We start from the raw sequence: 27,442 nt of genomic DNA on the forward strand, positions 1-27,442 counted from the left end.
AGCAGTGCAAGGCCCCTGGGTGTTCACCTCTGAGGCAGCATTATTAACCCCTGGCCTCTGCTCTACAAATCTCATTTCTCCAGGAGACTGTCCAGATAGCCACTTCCTTAGTCCAGGGAGCAGTTACTCCGATGGGGTTTGGAAAGCAAATGTTAATGTATTACTTACCTGGGGACAGTTGGCTACATGGCATGTAGTGCGTTCACTCATTAGTTAAAAAGATGAATTTTAGCTACTACTTTTATGCAACAAGAATACCAAACTATTCTCAATATTCAGAAGTAAAGGTTAGCAAACTTTTTTGTAAAGGGCCAGATAGTACATAGTTTATTATCTGTTTATAGGGCATATATCGCAACTACTCAACTCTAATGTAGCACGGCAAATGCAGACACAGATAATATGTATACAAACAGACATGGCTGTATTTCATTAAAATTATAAAAGCAGGGTAAGTTCCTGGATTTGTCTTAGTGGCTATAATTTGCCTAACCCAGATCTAAAGCAATCAAGGATCCTTTGAAAGGGAACTGTCCCATATACCCAAGTTAAGTTATTTTCACTTTTTAAAGCCCAATTCAATGCCAGCTTCAAAAAATACACAACACTTACTCACATATAAGCTCTGCCTCCCTCAGTGAAACCTTTCTATCTAATTTTCCAGGCTTCACTGCCCTGTTTCCTCCGAACAAAACACATAATGCAGGATTTTTAGCCTTTCAGAGATTAAGGAGTCCTTTTAGAAACTGGTGAAAGTTATGAATACTTGCCAAGCAAATGCACACATACATACACATAATTCTGCATCCATTTTTACAGAGGTCACTGATATGCTGCAGTTTGCTGGAAGTGAAGCCAATATGTCCAAGGACTCCACGTTTCTGCCATATCTCTCGACTTAGTTACTAACGAACATCTCACAGTTTAGGTAGGACAGGAATTTGAAAACAATTTGGCTGGGTGGCTCTGGATTAGAATCTCTCATGTGGCTGAAGTTGTTTATAAAAGGAAAATAAAATCTCAGGACCTCAGTTCACTATGACAAAAGGAAAAAATTAAACTGAAAGCTGAGTCATGTGAGAAACTGCCTTCCCTTCTTTTATTTTTTTTGAGACAGAGTCTTGCCCTGTTGCACAGGCTGGGGCGCAATGGCACTCTTTGGCTTACTGCAACCTCTGCCTCCCAGATTCAAGGGATTCTTCTGCCTCAGCCTCCCAAGTAGCTGAGACTACAGGTATGCACCAGCACTCCCAGCTAATTTTTGTATTTTTAGTTGAGATGGCGTTTTACCCTGTTGGCCAGTCTGGTCTTGAACTCCTAACCTCAGGTGATTCACTCACGTTGGCCTGCCTTTCCTTTTGTTCCTAAGCAGATAGCTACAGATAAAATGTTAAAAATCTCCAGAGGACTCTATGTTCACCTTATCTTATGTAAAGTGCCCATATACTGAGCACTATATGAATACATAATTATTCCTCTACCTGCTCCTTTTATCTTGCAACATGTGGATTTAGTAATGTGACCATACTCTCCCTCTTTCCCCTCCAGCCACTTTCCCCCTTTATATAAATACTGAAACCCTCAAAATCATCTTTGGAAAAAGGCATGAATCACAGATTGTTCATGTGAATTTGGGGTCCTTTTTTCCAGGCACATCTTTAATGTTGGCAAAATAAACTTCTAAATTGATTGAGAACCATCTCAGATACTTTTTGTTTTACACAGTCAAAATGCCAACAGGTGCTATAGTCATCCACAGGCCAGATGGGGACTAGGGTTACTGCTTCCGAGATGGTATATTCACAGGGCTACTGGCAGGAGGCCTCAGTTCCTTATCATGCGGGCTCTCCATAGGCCCTGGTGTCTTCATGCTGGCAGCTGGATTCCCACAGAAGGAGTGCTAAAGACAGAGCAGGGGGAAATCCACTGTGCCTTTTATGACCTATTCCCAGAATTAAAACTGTCATATCATCTTTGTTCTATCCCTGAGAAGTGAGTCAGTAAGTCAGTACACACTCAAAAGAGAGGGAAATTAAGCTCCACCTCTTAAAGAAAGGAACATGAAAGAATTTTTAAAACCCCATTTTACAACCACCAATACCTCCCAGGAACCCAAAACTAAGAAGGTGGTATTATGTTTATTCTGCCTGGAATCCCTCACTGTTTCTAGCACCATAATTATCACAAAAATACCCAGCACTGACTCATTACTATACTGAATTAGGTAAGGGTCAAGTAGTTTTTCATAATAATTTTGTGAATATGGTAGCAAACAATCTTTGGAAGTATCTAAATAGAATCTTTAACCCTCATAAATGAATTAAACTGTAAAATGAAGAATAGATGACAATTCCCAAACTATGCTCCAACAGCTTAAGAGTAAATCCTCCTCCCCCAAATTCTGGCTAAGGAAGATCTTACATAAGAAGGTAAAAATGGATAAATTTTGTAAAGAAATTTAACATTTTGAAAATTAAAAAAAAAAACAACAAAATAAGCATAGCAATCCCGTAACAGTTAAGATTTACTTTCTTTACTGAAAAAAGAACCATCTTCTGAGCATTTCCTGAATTCCCAACTTTTGGATTTTTCCCTTAAGGTTTTTCACCCAAGCTCTGTGTATATATAAATCTGCCAAAGACATAGCCTCAGGTGGTAGAGCTGCCAGCCATAATCAATAAGGTCATAGAGAATTAAATGCGCAAGTCATATTAGCATTACTTAGTGTCACCTGTTAAAAGTCCCTAGAACATAAATTTTAAAAAATTAAGATCTTCATGTAAAAAAAAAAAAAGATAAGTTTAAAGTTTTTATTACATTTTCTTTTAATAGATTCCAGCACAAACATGCACAGAGAATGTGTATAAGTATTCCAACACGTCTTGGAATAATAAGCACTCCAACATTTATAGGTCATGCCTCCAAGGTAAAGAAGTGGGATTTGTAGTTAGTCTGTACCTGTGAAGGCATCTGCAATTTTTTCTTTTGAGATGGAATCTCACTCTGTTGCTCAGGCTGGAGTGCAATGGCGTAATCTCTGCTCCCTGTAACCTCCGTCTCTTGGGTTCAAGTGATTCTCCTCCCTCAGCTTCCTAAGTAGCTGTTATTCCAGATGCCTGCTACCATGCACGGCTAATTTTTGTATTTTTAGTAGAGACAGGGTTTCACCATGCTGACCAGGCTGGTCTCAAACTCCCAATTTCAGGCAATCTGCCTGCCTCAGCCTCCCAAAGTGCTGGGATTACAGGTGTGAGCCACTGCGCCCAGCCGACATCTGCACCTTTAGGGAAGGGAGTATAAAGTAGGAGAAACTCAATTTCCCAATGGAATTGTGAGCTAGTAGATGATAGCGTTGGAATGCATAGTTATACTCTTCCTTTTTGTTTCCTCTGTAGGAAATGGGCACTGTCGGTCCCTGGTTGTGTGGGTATACTTGAATATCAGATCCAGTACTTGTAATTCCTCATGGGCTAGTATACTGCTATCTATAATTCTGAGAATCCAGAATAGTGGACAGGTTCATTTGACGTATTTCATATTATAAACCATTCCAGAGCTTACTTCTATCTGAGTCCTTTATTAAGAACTACCTCGGCCACTTGAGTCCTTTTCAGATAAGTAGTGATGGTGTCCATAATACTAGATACAGATTAGTCCCATTAATTCACACTATTAGAGTATGTGTTCCACAACTGCAAGAGTTTCGTAGTTTTTATTTACTAATGTGTACCTACCACCTAATACAGTATCAGTTAGTTGAATATATGAATAAACAAATAAATAAACCTTTTACCTTATCTCTGTTGTTAGGTTACTGTGAGAGAGAAAGAAACAGGGTATGGAGAGAGAGAGAAAGAGAGAGAGAGTCAGAAAAAGTATAATTCATTATTCAAGTGGTTTAAAATATAAAATCTTAAACGTATAAATAAATTCAAATTCTCTTTCTTTGATGGACAGGCATGCTCAGAAATTACCAACATATGACTGTCTTCTTCCAATCTGTTCCTCTTGCAGGCCTGTACCCAAGCTGTATTTGGCATATGCTGATACCTATCAGCCGACAAGGAAAATGGTTTACCTCTGTGAATATACAGTCATCCCTTCGTATCCACAGGGATTGGTTCCAGGACTCCCCTCGGATAGCAAAAATCCAGTCATGCTCACGTTCCTTATGTAAAATGACAGTATTAGGATATAACCTAGGAAATCCTCCTGTATACTTTAAATAATCTCTAGATTACTTATGATACCTAAGACAATGCCTACCCATCACTTCATTCATGTGGATTCAACATATAACTCAGTGGGCTACAAATCCAAGTCTTGCTTTTTGGAATTTTGTGGGTTTTTTTTCCCCAAGAAATATTTTCTTTCTGAGGCTAAAACCATGGGTGTGGAACCCACGGTGACAGAGGGTTAACTGTACATTCTCTAAACTTCTTTCTTAAATTTCTATTTTCCAATTTTCATCCAATTAATAACAGGGAAATCTCTTTCTATATGTACAATTTCTCGAAAGTGTATTCTTTGGACCTAGTGTTCCCATGAAAAAGAGTTACATGATCATGTAAGATTCACAGTGCTACATACTACATGTTTGTCAATTTCCCTGTTTTAATTAATCTAGAAACAAACTCTGTGATAAAATTAGCAAGGTTAAGTCACATCACCAGTAAAGATATTATTTAAAGTTGCTGAATGGAGAAAAAAATGGAAATAACAGATTCTAGGGAAATAGGAGTAAAACAATAATCCATAGAACCTAAAATAAACTTCCATGTATTCATATATTAATTTATATTAATTTTTAATTAATTCCCAAAGATGTAAGAAATAATTTATTAGCCATGGACAACAGAAGAAAAAATGTTAATATATTTGTTAATGACATTACCCATGCAATACTTATAAGCAAAAACACTAATTTGTATATCAATCCCCTACTTACAGAAATATTACCAAAAAGATAGATCCTAACTGAAATGGAAGGTTGAGAGTACTCTGAGAAAACACAATGAACTGTACATGACCTGCACAGATGAATTAACATTTGAGTAGTTGCAGTTTACCATTCTGATTGGATATGACAAAGAGTATGACATGCACAGGAGAAAGCAGGGGTAGGGAGTTAAACTGGAGCCAGGCTACAGAAGACCTCTAATCCTAATCCAAGGAGATAAGGATTTACAGCAGGCAAACGGAGGCAGGGGTATGAATGTAATGACCAGGCTAGGTGGATTCGAGGTAAGACAGGTTGAAGAGATGCATGTAAATACCACATGAAGAGGACAAAAACCTGAACTAGCTTGACATAATGATGAAGAGAAAAGAAAGAATGGATGTGAAGGAGTTTTTGAAGACCGAATGAATATGACTTCATAACACACTGGATGTGGGGGAAGTAAGAAACAATTTTAGGTTTAGTGGGGCCAACTTTAGCTTTTGAGTCCAGTGACCAGGAGAATCATGATGCCATTGGTAGACACATAAATAAGGGGAAAGATATGTTTGCCAGGAATGGTAATGAGTTTCTTCTGCCTTGGGCATACTGAATTTGAGAAGTTAGTGGGATATGCAGCAGGGACAACATAGAGACAAGAGGGAGAAGTAAACAAATAACTTAAGTGAAAGGACTGGAAATGTAGGCTTGAATGTTTTTACTCAACAGAAATTAGAGTTTCCTTTATGAAAGCAGATAAATTTAGCAAAGGGGAAGAAGGAGGCAGAGAGAATACGCTGCTAGCAAACTACAGAAAAAAGTAGAAATAAGGAGAAAGGGAAGAGGTCAGAGGCCAGAAGAAAATCAGGAGAATGCCAAGGCAAACACTTCCAAGAAGAAACCATGAATAATGCCAAATGCTATGGATTCAGAAAAAGCAAATAATTTTGCTTAACAACTGTGTTCATTTGAGATCTTTGAATCCGCAGTTTGCAATAAAAGCATAAGTGGGCATGCTAGAAAGATCTCCTTAAACATTATACAAAAGCAAAAGTCTTCAATTTCAATTGCGACAGTATCAAAATTTAAAACTTCTGTATGTCAAAAGAAATTATATAATTTAAAAGTAAGTTACAGGGTGAAAAAAGGACTATTCATCAAAACCAGATAAAGGATTAATACTAACGATCACACAAACCACCCACACAGACACACATACTCTCCCTCCTCCCCTCCACCGCCCCCAGTAACCAGCTTAAGTAGGTAAAGGAACAAGAACAGGCTAGTCACAGAAAAGGATGCTCAAATGTCTAATAAACATAAACAGATGTTTAACCACACTAGCAATCAGAGAAACAGTCACTTAAAAAAGACACAATTCTATCAGGCCAAAATTAGTAAGCCTGATAGTATCAAGTATTTTAACAGGTCTGAGGAGAAAAATAAAGGTGTCAACTAGAAACGCCCATAAGAGAGCAATTGGACAGTAGCTCTTAACCTTTAAAGTATTGGTAGTGCTGGGCATGGTGGCTCATGCCTGTAATCCCAGCACTTCGGGAGGCCAAGGAAGGTGGATAACTTGAGGTCAGGAGTTGGAGACCAGACTGGCCAACATGGTGAAACTCCGTCTATACTAAAAATACAAAAATTAGCCAGGTGTGGTGGAAGGCACATGCAATCCCAACTACTGGGGAGACTGAGGCAGAACAATCACTTGAACTGGGAGGCGGAGGTTTCAGTGAGCTGACATCATGCTGCTGCACTGCAGTCTGGGACACAGAGCAAGACTCATCTCAAAAAAACAAAAAACATCAGTAGTAGGGAGTACTTCCAACCTCTGATAAAAATGAACAAGGGCTTCTTTTATGGTTGATCTAGGGCTGGGGCAGGGAAAATATAAGGTGAGTCTGGAGTATTTTGTGAGATCAGGAAGCAAGGAGGTACTCAAAAATTAAAAGTTTGGGGTTAGACAAAGGGACATGGGAGTCAGCCCAAAAGAGCTCCCAATGGCCAAAGCTGGAACAATTTGAGCAACAAAATAAACAAATAAATAAATAACAAAATAGCACAGTACTGGATTACAACCCAAACTATAAAATAAATATACACAAGTCCTTAAGATATAATTGAATGAACAAACCATTGAGAAGAAACAAATATTTCTTACAGAAAAATTCCAAATAAAAGACAATACCTTCCTCCAGGAAATAGTGCTTATCACTCCTACCCCTTTGAGTGTGGGCTAGATTTAGTGACTCAATTCCAAAGAATCCAGCATGGGAAGAAAAAAAGAGCAGCTTAGTAGAAACGCCTGACCAACACTACCTTGGCTAAGTTATCAAGGCTAACATTGCCAGTGACGGCATGTGGATACCCTGATATAATGTGATGCTATTTTCTCCAAACCCGCCACCCAGTCTAATCATGAGAAAAACATTAGGCATGAAGGGGCATACTACAAAATGCCTAAACAATACTCCTCAAACCTGTCAAGGTTATGAAAAACAAGAAAAGACTATCATGGGCTAGAGGAGACAAAAGAGATACGACAAATTAATGCAATGTGGTATCATGAATAGGATCCCGGAATTATAAAAAGACATTACTGGAAGACCTGATGAAATGTGAATTAAGTCTGAAATGTAGTTAATAGCAATGCACCAATGTTGGTTTCTTAGTTTTGACAAAGATGCCATAATATTATCATCTTACATAGGGGAAACTGAAAATGGGTTACAGGTACACAGGCACAGCCTGTAGCATCTTTGCAACTCTTCTACATATCTAAAATTACTCCAAAATGAAGTTTTAAAAATTTTAAAATAAATATATCACAGGAACATCACCACCACTTCTTTCCATCCACTTTAAACAAATTGTTGCAAGCTCATCATCACTGGTCATCAGAGAAATGCAAATCAAAACGACATTGAGATACCATCTCATGCCAGTTAGAATGGTGATCATTTAAAAAATCCAGAGAAAGTAGATGCTGGAAAGGACGTGGAGAAATAGGAACACTTTTTACACTGTTGGTGGGAGTATAAATTCGTGCAACCATTGTGTAACACATTGTGGTGATTCCTCAAGGACCTAGAAATAGAAATACCATTTTACCCAGCAATCCTACTACTGAGTATATCCCCAAGAGATTATAAGTTGTTCTATTATAAAGAAACATGCACATGTATGTTCACTGCAGCACCGTCTACAATAGCAAAGACCTGGAACCAACCCAAATGCTCATCAAGGATAGACTGGATAAACAAAATGTGGCATATAGACACCATGGAATACAATGCAGCCATAAAAAAGGATGAGTTCATGCCCTGTACAGGAACATGGATGAAGCTGGAAACCATCATTCTCAGCAAACTGACATAAGAACAGAAAACCAAACACTGCATGTTCTCACTCGTAAGCGGGTGTTGAACAATGTGAACACATGAACACAGGGAGGGGAACATCATACACCGTGGCCTGTTGAGGAGCAGAGGAGATAGGGGAGGGATAGCAGGGGGTGGGGGGATTGGGGAAGGATAACATTAGGAGAAATACCTAATGTAGATAACTGGGGGGTGGATGCAGAAAACCACCATGGCATGTGTATGCCTATGAAACAATCCTGCACAAGCTACACATGTAACCCAGAACTTAAAGTATTAAAAAAAAAATTCTCCAGCAAAATAACCCCTATCTAGAGTAAACACTCTTCAAAAAGTTAATTAAAAAAAAAAAAGAATTTGTTGCAGAGATGCACAAGAAGGCATGTGCAAAGGTCTTCACTGCAGAATTGTATCAAATAAAAATTAAAAATAATTTTAATAGAATGACTAAATAAATCATAAAATACTTATGGAATATAGGTTTAAAGAATGAGATACATCTATATGACCTGAGAAGATATAATGTTGTGTGAAAAATAAATTGCAAAAAGACACTATGGTATATATTATTTATGTTTGTATATACTTCTAGAGGCATGTATAAATATATGTATACGTTTAGGTAAAAGGTCTGGCAAGATATACAGCGACCTCGTTACAGTGGTCGTACAGATGGGAGTGAAATTAGAAATGGTAGTAAAGGGATTTGAAATTGATCCTGTGATTTGAAATTATTTTACAAGGAGAATGCCTTCACCATTTATTTATTAGGGGAATTAGCAATGATTAATTTTCTTAAATAAGGGAGACAGTTTTCTCTAACACGGAGAGAAAATCACAAGAGTAAGGTTCTGGCAGTTGATACTGTGCAGTGAGGCAGAGGGTGTCCCACGGAGGATGGCACTATTGCTAGAAGCCTTGCGTAGGTCCCTGGAACAAGCATTTCCTCCCACAGTGGATGTTACAGTAGCAGCTAGACTTAACAGTGGGAACTCCAATAATGAAATGTTCCTTTTATTTTGCTTTGCAATAGAGGTGCATGCACCTGGAGGGCTCTTATGGCCATTGGGATAAAAAGTCCCCAAGTGATAATGAAAGAAACTGACTTCTTCCCTCTACTCCAGCTGACTTTAGGATTCAAAGATTATTTTTCAAACCCAAAGTCTAAAATAAAAGCAGAACCAGCCAGGAACATTGCAGTTGCTTTACATGACAAATGTCAAACTAAAATTCTGGCAGACACTAAAGATTATGCACTGTTTTCTTTATACTTGTCATCTCACATTAGGCCAATACATTTCCTTACAAAATGAGATTACAAAACTCATAAGGAAAATCTTGAAGGAAATTTAACTCAGGGCATGTACCTGAATAAGTGCTAAAACTCCATTAAGGGATTAGAGTTTTTCTTAATATATTTTAAGGGGATCATTTCCCATCAATAATCTTTGATATTTAAAAAAAAATTATAAGAAGCTTCATCTATATAATTAAAAGCTTTCTCTTCTACCAGATCTAAGTTTCGGTAAGTGATTAAAGCTACAGCTTCTTTCCAACTCTTAAGTCATTAAAACAGGCCCAATAGAATCTATAGTCCATCACTATAAATAATATTTAATACAAGAGTTACACAGTACTCTTTGCATGGGAACAATCAAACTTTAACCCTGATGAACTCATTCTCTGTGCTAGCACTTAGTAGAAGATAAGCTGGAAAAAATCACAGCATAAGAAAGGTTAATATCACTATGAATTTGTGATCATGAATCTCAAATGGGCAATGAACAATGCCTACCAATTACACACATCTCTGGTCATCTCACTCATCTCCTCTCCAAATGATCATTTTAAATCTTTTCCATTCTCTTCAAACCTGCAACTCTCCACTACCCTCATCCCTTTCCCTCTTGTGCCTCCTCCCCTTTGACTCCTATCTTACAAAACAGAAGCCATCAGAAGACAAGTATTTCATGTTCTCAAAACCCAATATGAAATCTATTCCATCAACTCTAATACTGATCTTCTGTCCTGTTACAAAAGGGGAGATATCCTCCTCCTGAGGCTGGTTGTTCCACCAGAGCTTGAGATACCAGACCATCCTATCTTGTCCTGGAATCCTGCGTTATCAGTCCTTCCTTCTTTCTCATGTGTAATCAACCTCTTCTCAACAGAGAGCTTCCCTGTTGGCATTTTTATTTTCTGAGTCAGAGTCTCATTCTGTCATCCAGGTTGGAGTGCAGTGGCACGATTTCGGTTCATGGCACCCTCACCTGTCGGGTTCAGGCAGTTCTCCTGTCTCAGCCTCCCAAGTAGCTGGGACTATAGATGCACACCACCACACCCAGCTAATTTTTGTATTTTTAGTAGAGACAGGGTTTCACCACATTGGCCAGGCTGGTCTTGAACTCCTGACCTCAAGTGATCCATCCACCCCAGCCTCCCAAAGTGCTGGGATTATAGGCATGAGCCAGTGTTGGCTTTTAAATAGACTAAAGTGACTCTAACCCCACCTGCCTACCTTAAGTAGCTTCCCATTCCCTACCTCTCTCTTCTGCCCTTCACAGTCAAACTTCTTGAAACAGCTGTACACACTTACTGTCTCTCATATCACCTCTCACTCATTATTCACCCATTCCATCCCATCCCAGGAACCCTACAAGATAATTCCTGCTAAAGTCATTAATAACCTTTGTAATCTACATCCAATGCATGTTTTACATTCAACATCTTACTTGACCTCTTTCTCAGCAGCATTCGACCACTTTCTCCTTCTTAAAGCAGTTTCCTCCTTTAGCTTCTAAAAAGCAACACTGTTGTTTTCCTTCTGTCTCACCATTCCTCCATCTCCTTTCCAGAAGCACCCTCCTTTAGCCCATAAATGTGGGACTTCTTCACTGCTCTGTCTTCTCTTCTCTTTTCCTAAATAGTCTTACCCATGTCTTTGGCTTCAGACCAATATGCAGATGGCTCACAAATTTACAGATCCACCCCCCAACCTTTCACTTGAACCCCAGGTGTATATATTAACATTCTGTTTGCTATTCCCTTTTGAAAAACTCAAAAGTACCTCAAACTCAACATGTACAAAACTGAACCAATTATCTTCTCCCAACACTTTATCTTCTTCCAGTGTTATCTATCCCAGTATATAGTGGCCCATTCCCCAAATCCAATCAGTCACCAAGTACTGCAATTTTACTTACTAAGTATCTCTCAAATCTATCACAGCTACCATCACCCAGGTCCAAACTATAATAATTTCTCTTAAGCTACTGCAATAGCTTCCTGTCTGATCTACCCAAATCCAACTGTTCTCTAGATGGCTGCCAGAATAATCTTTCTGAAGCTTAAATTAAACCACCTCTTCCTTCTCTCTGGATAAAATGTTCAACCAGTTCTTATTGTTCTTAGGATAAAGACCAAATTCTTTCAATTCCCTTTGGGACCCTGAGATGCTTTGTCTCTTGCCTACCCTATGCCTGCTGCTCTCTCTCTCTTTCTCTCTCTCTATTGCAGTCACCTTTACCTTCCTGTCACTGTGCTACCTCCCACCCCTTGCCTAGAAGCTCTTTACAGAGTAAACTCCTTCTCATCCTTCAGGTAGCAGTCAAGCATCAATCCTTTTTTTTTTTGAGACACAGTCTCGCTCTTGTTGCCCAGGCTGGAGTGCAATGGTGCAATCTCGGCTCACCACAACCTCTGCCTCCTGGGTTCAAGCGATTCTCCTGCCTCCGCCTCCCAAGTAGATGGAACTACAGGCATGTGTCACCACACCTGGCTAATTTTGTATTTTTAGCAGAGACGGGGGTTTCTCCATGTCGGTTGGGCTGGTCTCGAAATCCCAACCTCAGGTGATCTTCCCACCTCGGCCTCCCAAAGTGTTGGGTGTGAGCCACTGCACCCAGCCCAAGCATCAATTCTTCATGGATTCCTATCCTGACCCAGTTGGTCTCTCTCTGATTTGTTCTCATAGCACCATTTATCTCTTCATCATAGCACTGATCAGTTTGCAATTTTGCATTTATTTATTTTTCCTGCTAGACTTTAGTAAGTCTGTGATACAAGGCACAAGGTCTCTTTTAGTTCAATATTAAATTCCTAATACCTAGCACAAGAGTATACATTTAATAAGTATTTGCTGAATGAATGAATCAATGACCTTCTCTAATTCCTGAGGTTGAACACTTTTCTATTAACTGCCCAAATTCTATGGATTCTTAAAATTCAGCTTCTTTTGTTTAGTTCCATTGAAGATGCCTTCTCCCTTTACATCTAAATTTCCTACAGCAGCCTTGTAGGATGTATCCTTAGCTTTAGCTTCTCTCCATTTCACCTCTTACTACACAACATTGACAGGATTCTGGGTAACACCTTCTTACAGGCAATCAAGATGGTAATAGGAGAGAGGAAGGACCAGAAGGAAAAAGAGATTGTGCAAGGAAAGGGAAGGTTGAAGCCACCCCATCTGAGGATGTTTGGCCTGGAGAGAGCAGCAGGTTATCTGAGTAACTGAAGAGCTATCACATTAAAAAATTAGCAGTTCTGGAAGAGTGTTGAGGAGGCAGATTTCTCTCAAATGAAAAGACGACCATTCTAACAATTAGAACTTCAGTGTAGTTGTTTTCTAAGTCATAACTTTGCCATTAACCCAGAGGATTCAAGCACAATCTGGTGAAACGCATATCACAGATTCTTTAATATTACCTCATATCAGAGTGGTTCTTAATCTTTTCTCAGCTGTGGAACCCTTTCTTCCAAAAATCCCCCTTGAGTATAGACTAATATTTGAAAGAGATAAATGTGAGTATCTCTACAGTAGGTGGCTGACCCTTCACCCACCCTCCCAAGTCCTCTGGGAGCCACATACTCTCCTATTAGCTAGAATCTACCATATGAACATGTGCATGCTTTCCCTTCCAGCTCTTTTCAGTTTTTCCTGGAGGAGAAGTGGACGGGGGACAGTACTTACTGCCTTTTTTTCTATTTTCTTTAATTCAGCGAACAAATACTATTCTTCATGAAAACTTGTTCCGTAGCTGCTGTGGTCTGAATGTTTGTGCCCTCTCCAAAAGTCTTTTTTAAACTTAATTCCCAATGCAACAGTATTAGACCAGGATGGGTCTGCCCTCATGGAGATGAGATTATCACCTTTTAAAAGAGTTTGTAGGGGCTAGCTGGGCTCTTTTGCTCTTGTATCCCATCCATCATGTAAGGATATAGCAACAAGGCACCATCTTGGAAGCAAAGACGGGGCCCTCACCAGACATTGGACCTGCTGGCACTTTGATCTTAGACTTCCCAGCCTCCAGAATCCGGATTAATTCATTTCTGTTGTGTATAAATTACCTAGTCTCAGATATTTCATTATAACAGCAGAAGAGACTAAGATATTAGCATTTATATCCATTTTGGTCTTTTGAATAAATTCTGGGGGTATATTTACTATGTTGCCTTAACTTGACCATAAGTTCCTTTTTGGCAAAATCTTTTTTCTCCTGCTTTGAAATCACTTATTAATATAGTACCAAGTATAGCTGGAGGCAATAAAAAAGAGGAAAAAGAAAAACTTAATCCTTTTTCATATGAAAGGTTAAGATAACTACTTCAGGTCTGACTCATAAACTATCTCATATACAATTAGAAAACACAGAACAGAGAAAAACAATTTTATATACAGATTCCCCTTCCATCCTCTACCCAGTCCTGGTCCCTAAGCCCTTTTTATTCTCACAGGTCATGATTATACTTGTTTCATATTCTTTCATCAGAAAAAGGAAATATTCTCCTCAAAGAAGCAATCTCAAGATAATAACTGCTTTTCATAGGAAACCTGGAATTTCTAGGGAAAAAAGTTTCCTTTTATTATGTCTTATTTTCTGTCTCTTCTTTTGTGATTACTAATGGATTCAAGGATAGTAAAGGAATTTCAAATAAAATAAGTTTTAGTTTAGGCCACTGTACAGTCGTGTGTCACTTAACAACATGGACGCGTCCTGAGAAATGCGTTATTAGGCGATTTCATCTTTGTGTGAACATAATGGTGTATACTCAAACAAACCTAAGTGATACAGTCTATTATTCCTAGGCTACAGACCCACAGTGCACATTACTGTACTGAATACACTGTAGGCAACGCTAAAACGATGGTAATTATTTATGTATCTAAACATATCTAAACAGAGGAAAGGTACAGGAAAGATAGAGTATTATAATCTTATGGGACCACTGCCACACATGCAGTCAGTCACTGTAATGTCACTGTGCAGTTCATGATTATACTAACAATTTTAAAGGAGACATTTGCCATTTACAAATGAAAAAAATACATGTTTAATCTGCTTAATGAGTGGTCCCTTGATGAATCCATTTTGGTGATAACATAATAACAGACAAATATGTGAAAAGTGATTTCAAATGATGCATTTATATTTTTTCATAGGCACCTAACTACTTCTCTGTATCTTTAGACTAATTTCCCCTCAATAGACTTCTATTCTAAGGAGATAAGGCATTGGACATCTAAAGAAAATCACATTTGTACCCATAACTTCTGATCTAACATCAGATATGCACATACTGTAAATCAGAAGTTTCTGCTATTGATGTTACAGATTAAGAGACATAACTTTCACTGAATATAGTATAGCACACAGTATATTTTGGGGAGTAATCAACATTCTAAACTACCAGGAGAGTTTCTCTTGAGGAAAAAAATTCATAGTGGCCTTTTCGGATGTCCTAATATTTTATGGTGAGAGACTACATGATACAATGAAAAGCTGTGAATTTGAAATCAGGACAACTCAACCCTAATTCTAGTTTTGTCAGTAACATACTGACTGCCTGAAGTTATTTCTCTTTTTGGTTTTCAGATTTCTCAATTGTAAAATGTAAAACTTAAACATGCAATTTAAGTTTATCCTATGCTGCAAAGGCAATGTACTCAATTAGGATGCACTGACAATGTCACCTTGTGACTCCTAAGTGGGAAGTGGAACAAACAATTACTTGAGATTACACTCTTTAGGGTGTGGTGACACTTGTCAATTCATTCATTCATTTACTCTAGCATCATATTAACACTATTCAAATAAGTTAACATAAATTGTTTCAGCAAGTTACATAACTATTAAGTAATAGTCTTAGGTACTCTGCTGAATACAAAATCAGCATAATTAACCTTTGTTTGTTTTGTTTTTAATGAACCAAAAAGACAATTTCCTCTAAATATTCTCAAAACAACCTAATTTTATTTCCAAAGTTGTTTCAGGCAATGACAGTCTTTGCCACATCAGGTGCAGTGTCTCAGAATTAAGCAGAGTTTGGCAATGATATCTTGGAAATGACACTAAAAGCACAGGCAACAAAAGCAAAAATAGACAAATGAGACTATCTCACACTTAAAAACCTTTGTGCATCAGAAGACACGATGGGCAAAGTGAAAAGGCAACCTCCAGGATGAGAGAACTTATTTGATGAGGGATTAATATCCAGAATATAAAGCATTCATGTAACTTAACAACAAATTAAAAGAACTTGATTAAAAGGGGCAAAAGACTTAAACAGACATTTCTCTAAAGATGTTATACAAATAACAAACAAACATGAAAGGATGCTCAGTATCACAATCATCAGAAAAATGCAAATTAAACCACAAAGATATCACCTCATATCCATTAGATGGCTGCTATTAACAACAACAACAAAAACCAGAATAGCAAGTGCTAGGAAGGATGTAGAGAAATAGGACTGCTTGTGTACTTTTGATAGGATTGTAAAATGCTTCAACTGCTATAAAAGACAGTATGAAGGTTCCTCAAATAATTAAAAATAGAACTATCATATTATCCAGCAAACCCACTTCTAGATATATATCCAAAAGAATTGAGACTGAGCATGGTGGCTCATGCACGCAGTTTCAGCACTTTAGAAGGCTGAGGCTGGAGGATCAACTTGAGATCAGGGGTTCAAGACCAGCCTGGGCAACATAGTAAGATGCTGTCTCTGTGTTTTTTTTTTTAATTAAAAGAAAAAAAAGAGAAGAACTGCAAAGAGGGCTTCAAAGAGGTATTTGTACACCAATGTTCACAGCAGTGCTATGCAAAATAGCCAAGAGGTAGAAGCAACCCAAATGTCCATTGACAGATGAAAGGATAAACAAAACGTAATATATACATACCATGGAATGGTATTCAGCCTTGAAAAGGATGGAAATCCTGTCACATACTACTATGTGAATGAAACTTGCGGACATCACGCTAAATGAAATAAGCTAGTCACAAGAAGACAAACACTAAGATTCTACTTACAGAAGATATCAAAAAGTAGTCAATATTTGCTGGGCACGGTGGCTTAAACTTACTCCCAGGACACTGGGAGGCCAAGGTGAATAGATCACTTGAGGCCAAGAGTTCGAGACCAGCCTGACAATATGGTGAAACCCCTTCTCTACTAAAAATACAAAAATTAGCCAGGCATGATGGCTCATGCCTATAATCCCAGCTACTTGGGAGGCTGAGGCAGGAGAATTGCTTGAACCTGGGAGGCAGAGGTTGCAATGAACTAAGATAGTGTCACTGCACTCTAGCCTGGGTGACAGAGTGAGACTCTGGCTCAAAAACAAATAAACAAACAAAAAGCAGTCAATGTTATGGACTGAATCACATCCCTTCAAATTAATAAGTTGAAGCCCTATCCCCAATATCTCTGTATTTGGAGATAGAAGCCTGATGTCCCTGTATATGGAAACAGGACTCCAATGTTCCTGTATTTGGAGACAAAAGGTCATTAAGATTAAATGAGGTCCTGAATTTGATAGGGCTCCTGTTCTTACCAGAAGAGGAAGAGACAAAGGAGATCTCTCTCTCCTTTGACATGTGCAAGAGGGAAAGCCATGTGAGGACACAGAGAGGAGGCAGCCATTTACAAGCCTCACCAGAAACCAACCCTTGATCTTGGACTTTTAGCCTCTAAAATTAGACTTTTAGCCTTCAGAAAAAAATCAATGCCTGCTGTTTAAGGCCTAGTCTGTGGTATTTTGTTATGGCAGCTCTAGCCAACTATAACATAGTTAAATTCATAGAAGTAGAAAGTAGAATGGTGGTTACCGGAGGCTGGGGTGAGTGGGAAAGAGGGCTGTGGTTTAATGAGTATGGAGTTTCAGATTTGCAAGATATAAATGTTCTGGATATCTGTTTCACAACAATAGAGTATATTTAACACTACTGAAGTGTACACTTAAAAATGGTTAAAATAGTAAATTTTGTGTTATGTGTTTCTAAACACAATTTTAAAAATTAAGTAAAGTTTCAATTTTACTGCTGAAATAAAGAAAAAATAAGAAAACACTACTTTACAAGAAAACTACTAATACTATTCTAGGAGTCTGAAATATATATGGGTAAGGTTATACGTATTTTTATTTCACTGGAAAAACCCCAGTTTTTAAAATATCTTAAACTAAAACAGCAAGTCTATTTTGGAGGCAATATTTAGCAATATGTAGCAAAAGAAACCAAATTAGTTTATACAATTTAGTCTCTATATTCTACTAAAGCTAGGGATAAATATAACATTTCATCATTGTTTTTTCCTCAATATATTTTCTGAGAAAATGCTAATAATAATAGTTGAATGTAGAATTGTTCTTCCCAGCTAAAATTTTCACATTCCTAAGTTAGATACTTTATTCTTTGAAAAATGTGGGAAGAACCACTACCAATACCAATACTAGGACTCATGTAACTTATAAAGTGAAGAGAATTCAATTTCAGCTTAAATAAAAAACACTTCTTTACTCTTGGTAATTACATTCTCTTAAGTCTTTTTGTCCTAAAAATATAAATTAAAGGAGCTTTGTAACTATGAAATTCCTCACAAACATTTAATAAAAACAAGTCTATTCTTCCTATTTTCTTTACATAAAAAGAGAGTTGTGACGTAAACATTTATGTTTTGTCACTTATTCTGTTTATCCTAATACAGTTAATGAGGATTATATTTAATAGAAATTTTGGCTCACTGGATGCAATGGTTCATGACTACAATCCCAACATTTTGGGAGGTTGAGTTGGTGAATTACTTGAGCCCAGCAGTTTGAGACAAGTCTGGGCAACAAGGCAAAACACCATCTCTATAAAATATACAAAAAGTAGCTGGGTGTGATGGTGTGTGTGCCTATAATCCCAGCTATTTGGAAGGCTGGGGTGGGAGGATCGCTTGAGCTCAGAAGGTTGAGGCTGCAGTGAGCCGAGATTTCACTACACTACACTCCAGCCTGGGGAGATCACCAGAGTGAGAACCTGTCTCAAAAAGAGTAAAAAATAAAAGAAAAAAGAAATTTTGGCTCATGTGATAGTAAGATTTTCTTATTTGCTGGCCTAAATACAATTTCAAGAAAATTGTGGGCTATGTAACACACAGAGGGAAGAGGCAGACACAGTTTGATTTCAGATGTCTTGATTAGGGTTTCTCAAATTTGGCACTTCCGGCATTTGGGTTGAAAAATCCTTCGTTGAGGGGGTTCTCCTGTGTACTGTAGGATGCTTAAAAGCATCCCTATTTACTAGACACCAGTAGTTCTCCAAGTTGTGACAACTAAAAATGTCTCCAGACATTGCCAAATGTTTCCTGCAAGGCTAAATTACTCCCAGTCTAGAGCATATGAGGCCACAGGTGAACTGAGGAACTGGTAGACTTAAACTACAGAAGTTAATATAGATTCTAAAACCAAAAAGTTAATATTTAACATCTAAATGTTGATACACAAACTAAAAAATGTGATATATATAAAAAAAATTATTTCCACAATGCAAAATGTGGAGCAGTAAAAAAGCCACTGATGCTCACCAAGATATGAAACTCTGCTTGGAGTGGGCAGGAGGGGAGGAGGATGGAAAGTAATACACTTCAAAGTGTTGAGAGAGATGAGTGTCTATTGCTAGAAAGAAGGAACACTCTAAAAATATTACAAGCCACTTTTGTGTATGCTCAAGAAAACAAAACCATAGTTACATTTGATATTTTCCTCTTTTAGACTACCATCTGGCAATCCACACTTCCATTAGATAAAAGTTCTAGCCAATTGGACTAAAATAGTTAATACACCACCCCATGTACCAAAAATATGCCAGGAAGTCTACAGCTTGTTCAGTCACGCCCAAAAAGAAAGACACTAACATCCTTAAATGACAAAGTAAGTAACTCACAGCATGTATACCTACTTCTCTTTCTACATTGGGAGCAGAGAGTCAAATAGTAGTAGGAGAAAAATACAACAAAAATAGTTATATGCAACAGGCCAACTAAAGTAACCAAACTAATTTATTAGATGTCAACTTGTCCCTAAGACATCTGGAGTTTAAAAAAATCTACTAACCAAATATAACAGAACACATATGACTATGGTCACAATATTTCCAGCGTCAGAGGAATCTGTTAAGAATGAGTGAAGTAATGAGGCAGATGCATCAAATACTTAAAATACTCTTCAAGAAAGGAAAGGTAAAGATTCTACATATAATGAATACAAAAATCATCTAAATAACCACTTCCTTTTAACTAATACTTAAAAGTTGTCAAAAGACAAACTGGTATAGCCATGCTAATATATCCTTTGAGTTCTCTTTCACTAATCTACACAGGCAGGCTACGGTAACAAGAACCTACAGTTACCAATAGATAAACAATGATTATCAAATATGACAAAGATAAGCAGAAAATCATGCACCACTACATAGACATTAATTGTATAGGTTGGGTACTTTTATAAGTACTTGTCTAGGTGAGCAAGACAGAGATGGCCCCGATTCACATGGAGTTTACATTTCAGGGCAGGAATTCTAGTGAAATAATCAAACATTTGGGAAAAGCACCACCATAAAAGAGAGGTACCAATCTCAACCTTTGTTTTCAGAAACAGAAAAGCCAACACCCAAGGAAAACGTTAATAGAGAAAACACAAGACTTTAAGTAAAAATATTATTCTCACAGAGGTTGAGTAAATACTGTATCTGTAAAAAGAGTTTATGACATAAGAGAAAATTTTGAGTGAACACTCACCTTTAAACATATCTGTTTAATCTTAGAAAACCAAGGATAAAAAGAAAATCTTAAAGGTTTTTAGAGAGACAGAATAGGTATAATACATTTTCAGATATTCATGAATTGACTATAAAGTTAAAAAACTATTAAAAAGTATACTTCATCAAGTAAAAAATCAAAAAAAGAATAATGAGTGAAAAAATGACAAAAAGACAACATATCAAATAATACCATATCTTTTTAAGGAAGTATTTATAATAAAGATACAAAACATTCATGGTCATGATGCCTGAGAGTAAACAAATGGAAGAGAGCTTCAGCTTAATTCGGCTTAATACTTCTTTAAGAAGAAACATAACCATCATGTCATCAGAATCACAAAGAATCTCAACATAGGGAAGAGAGGAGGTTAGGGAGGGAGCAAGAAGACAAATATGAATCTCTAAGTCTTTTCTTGTTCAAGTGAAGAGTATGAATACTAATTAAATCTAAATATTGACAGTTAAAAAAAGAGTAAATGTAAATGTGTATTAAAATTTTAAGGTTAATCACAAATAATCATTTTGAAATAAATAAAAAAGTTATGTTTTACTTCCAAATCATCAGAGGAAAGAAATGACACAGAGAAGCAACCAATCTAAAAGAGAGCAAACTATGTCCAACTGCATCAAAATCATAACAAATGTGAATTAGTTAAATTCACTTTTAAAATAGAAGGACTCTCCTACTGGAGTTTTAAACTATCCAGCTATACACAGTTCATAAGGTATATCTTAATGCAATATACACTTAATTAAAAGAAACAAGACAGGTGAATATAAACACAGAAAAAATCAATAATTTTAAAAAAGTAAGTACAGCAATATTAACATCAGGAGAGATGGAACTAATAGGACATATTACACACACACACACACACACACACCCACACACATACATACACATATACATACGTACACACAAACATAAAGGAGAGTTTATTGAGGGGTATTAACTCACGTGATCAAAAGGTCCAACAATAGGTTGCCTGTAAGCTGAGGATTAAGGAAGCTAGTCCAAGTCCCAAAGCTTAAAAACTTAAAAACTCAGGAGTCCAATGTTTGAGGGCAAAAAACATCCAACACAAGAGAAAGATGGAGACTGGAAATCTAAACCAGTCTAGTTTTTTCATGTTTTTCTGCCTGTTTTATGTTCTGGCCACGCTGGCAGCTGATTAGATGGTGCCCACCCAGATTAAGGGTTTATCTGCCTTTTCCAGCCCACTGACTTAAAGGTTAATCTCTTTTGGCAACATCCTCACAGATACACCCAGAATCAATACTTTACATCCAATCAAGTTTATACTTAGTATTAAGCATCACAAGTCGACCCCTTGTCAACTTGACCCCACACACATGTCCTGAGATCATGCATAATCTTCAAATAAAGACAATAATAAGGTCATAATTACGCCTAACATAATACAACTATCCTTTGTACCACTGGAAATGCACCAATTCCCAACCCTATATTAATGAAGTTAACAATACTTATATGCTGATATGAAGTCAATAAATCTTATGCCACATGATAAAGGAAAAAGGAAATACTCATGATACTGACAATCCTCATTTCTGCAACTGGTCACCTGGTCATAGCTGGTATTGATAACTACCTTCTTCTACTATCCATCCTGTATTCCCTTTGCCTTCCACAAGCATCCCCGCCGCAGGTAGAGTGACCCAAACCTTTATTCCTGAAAGGTCTGGGTCATTTGTAGTCCTGCCTGGGTTGGGCTGTTGCAGTCTCCTGTATCCATGCATACACTTCCTTACCTTGTTGTGGAGTAGTAGACTGATTTCATCTTGATAGTCCAGGTCAATCACCCCAGCCAACACAGTTACTCTCTTCTTAGCCTGTTGACATAAAGGCAGGAGCCCAAAGTGTCCAGGTGGCAATCTTAACATCCAGTTTAAGAAATCATTGTTGTGTCTCCTGGTGGCAGCCTTCCTCCCTCTGGAACTATAACCTCTAAGCCAGTGGAAAGTAATGTTGCAGGAAGAGGAAGCAAAAATTTTGCTAGTGAATGGATCACTAGGAGTGATGGTAAGTGGTGCCACTTCCACTTCTACCCCTTCGTTCCTGGATCCGTGAGTCTTGGCTATGTGAAAAACAGTACCATACATTGGACACTCATTCAGAGTATACACAGCCTTCTGGAGAATTTTGTCCTGGCCCTGCAAAGTACTGTCACCTACTTGGCATTGTGACTTCAAAAGGCCATTCCACCATTCTATCAATCCAGCTGCTTCAGGATGATGGGGAACACAGTAAGATCAGTGAATTTCATGAGCATGAGCCCACTACTGCATTTCTTTAGCCATTAAGTGAGTACCTTTGTCAGAGGCAATACTGTGTGAAATATCATGATGGTGGATAAGGCATTCCGTGAGTTCAGAGATGGTAGTCTTGCAGAAGCATTGTGTGTAGGATAGGCAAACCCATATCCAAAGTTTCTATTTCACTGAGGACAAACCTCTGCCCTTTCCATGATGGAGTAGGTTCAACATAATCAACCTGCCACCAAGTAGCTGGCTGATCACCCCCCAAAATGCTACTATATTGAGGGCTCAGTGTTGGTCTCTGCTGCTGGTAGACTGGGCATTCAGCAGTGGCCATAGCCAGGTCAGCCTCTGTAAGTGGACATCCATGTTGCTGAGCCCATGCGTAACCTCCATCCCTGTCACCATGGCCACTTTGTTAATGGCCCCATTGGGCAATGACACAGGTGGCTGGGGAGAGACACTGAGCTATATTCACAGAATGAATCATCCAATCCACTTGATTATTAAAATCCTCCTCTGCTGAGGTCACCCTTTGGTTAGCTCTCACATGGTATACAAATATCTTCAGTTTTCAACCACTCAGAGAGGTCCATCCACGTACCTCTTCCCCAAATTTCTTTGTCACCAATTTTCCAATCATGCTTCTTCCAAGTCACTGACCATCTAGCCAAACCATTGGCTACAACCCATAAATCAGTATATAATCACACATCTGGCCATTTCTCTTTCCAAGAAAAGTGCACTGCTAGAACGAAGTTCTGCCAACTGGAAAGATTTCCCTTGGCCACTGTTCTTCAGGAATGTCCTAGAAAAGGGCTGTAGTACTGCAGTTGTCCACTTCTGGGTGGTGCCTGCATATCATGCACAGCCATCTGTAAACCAGGACCTCGTCTTCTCTTCCTCTGTCAACAGATCATAGGAAACTCCCATTGAGGCCATCAGTGCAGGCTGGGGGAGACAGGGCAGGGTGGCAGGAGTGGAGACCATGGGCATTTGAGCTACTTCATCATGTAACTTACTTGAGCCTTCAGGAGCTCAAGCCCAATCATGTAATGTCACTTCCATTTAACAATGGAAAGCTGCTGTGCATGCCCCACTTTATGGCTAGATGGGTTAGAAAGCAGCCAGCTCACGATATGAAGTTCAGATCGCATGCTGACTTGATGACTCGTAGTCAAATGTTCAGTTTCTATTAAAGCCCAGTAAAAGGCCAAAAGCTGTCTCTCAAAAAGGAGAGTAGTTATCTGCAGAAGATGGCAGGGCCTTGCTCCAAAATCCCAGAGGCCTTTGTTGTGACCTATGGGGGCCTGCCAAAGGCTCCAAACACCTTCCCCATCTGCCACTGACACCTTAAGCACCATTGGATCTGCTGGGTCATATGACCCAAGTGGCAGAGCAGCTTGCATAACAGCCAGGACCTGTGGCAAAGCCTTCTCTTGTTCTGGACCCTACTCAAAACGGACTGCCTTCATTCATGGGCCCATTGGGCGATGACAGGGATGGCTGGTGAAAGAGACTGAAAATGAGTCATCCTATTCACTTGATTATTAAAATCCTCCTCTGCTGAGGTCACCCATTGGTGAGCTTTCACATGGGATACAAATATCTTCACAGTTTTTCACCACTCAGAGAGGTCCATCCATGTACCTCTTCCCCAAATTTCTTTGTCACCAATTTTCCAATCATGCTTCTTCCAAGTGTTTGACCATCCAGCCAAACCGTTGGCCACAGCCCATGAATCAGTATATAATCACACATCTGGCCATTTCTCCTTCCATGCAAGGTGTACTGCTCAAAGTTCTGCCCACTGGGAAGGTTTCCCTTCACTGCTGTTCTTCAGGGATGTTCTAGAATTGGGCTATCGTGCTGCAGCTGTCCACTTTTAGGTGGTACCTGCATATCATGCAGAACCATTTGTGAACTAGGCCCTAGTCTTCTCTTCCTCTGTCAACTAATTATAGGGAACTCCCCAAGAGGCCATTGGTGCAGGCTGGGGGAGAGAAGGCTAGGTGGCAGGTGTGGAAACCATAGGCATTTGAGCCACTTCTTCATGTAACTTACTTGTGCCTTCAGGACCTGCTCAAGCCTAGTCATGCATATACTACTTCCATTTGATGATGGGATGCAGCTGTGCAAGACCACTTTATAGCTAGATGGGTCAGAAAGCACCCAGTTCATGATAGGCAGTTCAAGTCACATGGTGACTTGAAGATCCACAGTCAATTGTTCACCAAAGCCCAGTAACAGGCCAAGAGCTGTCTCTCAAAAAGAGAATAATTATCTGCAGAAGATAGCAGGGCCTTGCTCCAAAATCCTATAGGCCTCCACTATGATTAACTTATGGGGCCTGCCAAAAGCTCCAACAGCATCCGTAACTGCCACTGATAACTCAAGTACCATCGGATTTGCTGGGTCATATGGCCTGAGTGGCAGAGCAGCTTGCATAGCAGCCTGGACCTGTTGCAGAGCCTTCTCTGGTTCTGGACCCCACTCAAAACTGGCAGCCTTTTGGATAACTCAATAAATGGGCCAGAGTAACACACCCAAGTGAGGAATGTGTTGCCTCCAAAATCCAAATAGGCCCACTAGGAATTGTGCCTCTTTCTTGGTTGTAAGAGGGGCCAAATGCAGTAACTTACCCTTCACCTTAGAAGGAATATCTCAACAGGCTCCACACCACTGGACCCCTGGAAATTTTACTGAGGTAGAAGATTCCTGAATATCAGTCGGATTTCTTTCCCATCCTCTGGCATGCAAATGTCTCATCAAAAAGTCTAGTGTGTTTGCTACTTCTTGCTCACTGGATCCAATCAGCTTCATGTCATCAGTGTAAAAGACCAGTGTGATATCTTGAGGAAGGAAAAAGTAATCAGGGTCTCTCCAAATAGGATTATGACACAAAGACAAAGAACGGATAGACCCTTGAGGTAAGACAATAAAGACATATTGCTAGCCTTGCCAGGGGAAGGCAGATTGCTTCTGGTGGGCCTTATGAACAGGAATGAAGAAAAAGGCATTTGCCAAATCAATGACTACATACCAAGTATCAGGAAATGTGTTAATCTGCTCAAGCAATGAAACCACAACTGGTACTCCAGTTGCAATTGGAGTCACCACTTGGTTAAGCTTACGATAATCCACTGTCATTCTCCAAGACCCATCAGTGTTCTGCAAAGGCCAAATAAGAGGGCTGAACAGGGATGTGGTGGAAACCACCACCCCCATATCTCTCAAGTCCTTGATGGTGGTACTAATTTCCACAGTCCTTCCAGGGATGCAATATTGTTTTTGATTTACTGTTTCTCTAGGTAGAGGCAGCTCTAACGGTTTCCATTTGGCCTTTCCCACTATTATGCCCCTCACCCTACCAGTCAGGGAGCCAATGTGGGGGTTCTGCCAGCTCTTAAGTATGTCTATGCCAATTACACATTCTGGCACTGGGGAAATTACCACAGGATGAGTCCAGGGACCCAATGGACTCACTAGAAGTCAGACCTGAGCTAAAACTCCAACAATTACCTTACCTCTCCGTAAGCCTCTATTTTAACTGGAGGACCACAATGACGTTTTCAGTCCCTTGAAATAAATGTCAGCTCAGAGACAGTGTCCAGTAGTCTCTGAAATGTCTGATCATTTCCCTTTCCCCATTGTACAGTTAGCCTGGTAAAAGGCTGGAGGTCTTGTTGGGGAAGGATGAGAGAAAGTTTCACAGCATAAACTGTCAGTAGTGTAGTGGGGTCCTTCCTCAAGGGGACCTGGCTCTCCTTCATTCAAGGGGTTCTGGGTCTGTAAAATGGCTCAAGTCTGAAAATTGATTGAGGGACTGTGATTCTCTGCCTTTACAATTCAAATTAGTCTGGAAGTTTTCTGCTTATACAAATTAAGTAAGAATACAGTAGGCTTCCTATCAATTTCATTTCTAGAAACATTGCGATTAATTAGCCAATGCCAGAGCTCTACACAAGTCAAATTGTTCTGATTACTGCTTTGCCTCTGCTCTATTATGGTAGCTATGCCTACCTTGCCTTTGACAGCTGAGTGCCACCACTTGGCCCCTGCTACCTTGGGATGCAATTATTCCCATAGTATTTAAATTTTGTAGTTGAGTGACTACAGTTCCCACTGTTAGATCTGACATACAGAGAAGAGCAATTACAGGGCTCTTCAAAGATGCAGGTGCTGCCTTCACAAATCTATTTCACCAGGCATTGCTCAAGGGTAATACCTTCTGGACCCTCCCAGCTGGGATGAGTAGGTCTAAAGTGACTAATTCACTCCACTACCCCAATCTCCCTAAGCCTTTGGATCCTTTCCTCCACATTAAACCAAGGGAAATCAGGCATTTCCAGCTCACTCACAGTGAGCCATTTTTTATCCATATTTCAGCTAACCAAGCAAATAAACTATTAGAACCTTTTGTAACTCCCAAAGCTGCAACCATAAATGCAGAGCCCCTACTTAGTGGGCTCAAATAAATAAATTCAGCCTGATCCAACTATGTTCCTTCCACCATTATCCCACAACATTAATATCCATTCCCATGCCTGTTTTCCAGATTTGTGTTTATATACATTAAAAACTCAAGCAGTTCTTGGAAAACTGTGTAGCATACTTCCTTATGGGTCACACTCTAATCCTCACCTCTAGGGGCCTGTCAGTACTTGTCTAGTTATAGGTCTAGAAGCAAATAGGGGAGTTGGGGGTGGCTCCTGATGAAAATCATTATTATCTTGCCTGGCAACTGCCTCAGG

The 27,442-nt window shown here is 39.0% G+C and overlaps 1 protein-coding gene across 8 annotated transcripts in view; it reads right to left on the reverse strand.

Moving 5' to 3' along the window:
- UBE3D (ubiquitin protein ligase E3D) overlaps positions 1 to 27,442 on the reverse strand; it is a 203,906-nt gene that overhangs the window by 118,699 nt on the left and 57,765 nt on the right. For 3 of the 8 annotated variants that reach the window (XM_035296189.3, XM_035296188.3, XM_035296191.3), the window contains exons 9-10: positions 4,079 to 4,168; positions 3,794 to 3,814 (exon numbers count right to left, since the gene is read on the reverse strand). The exons of 4 other annotated variants lie outside the window; for them this stretch is intronic. In XM_035296189.3, the coding sequence (XP_035152080.3) occupies positions 3,794 to 3,814; positions 4,079 to 4,168 (111 nt within the window). Of the gene's footprint in view, positions 1 to 3,793; positions 3,815 to 4,078; positions 4,169 to 25,330; positions 25,541 to 27,442 lie in introns of all 8 variants that reach the window. One more of the 8 variants, XR_013534366.1, reaches the window with a different exon arrangement.

This window comes from Callithrix jacchus, chromosome 4 (assembly GCF_049354715.1).
Source record: "Callithrix jacchus isolate 240 chromosome 4, calJac240_pri, whole genome shotgun sequence".
NCBI lineage: Eukaryota > Metazoa > Chordata > Mammalia > Primates > Cebidae > Callithrix > Callithrix jacchus.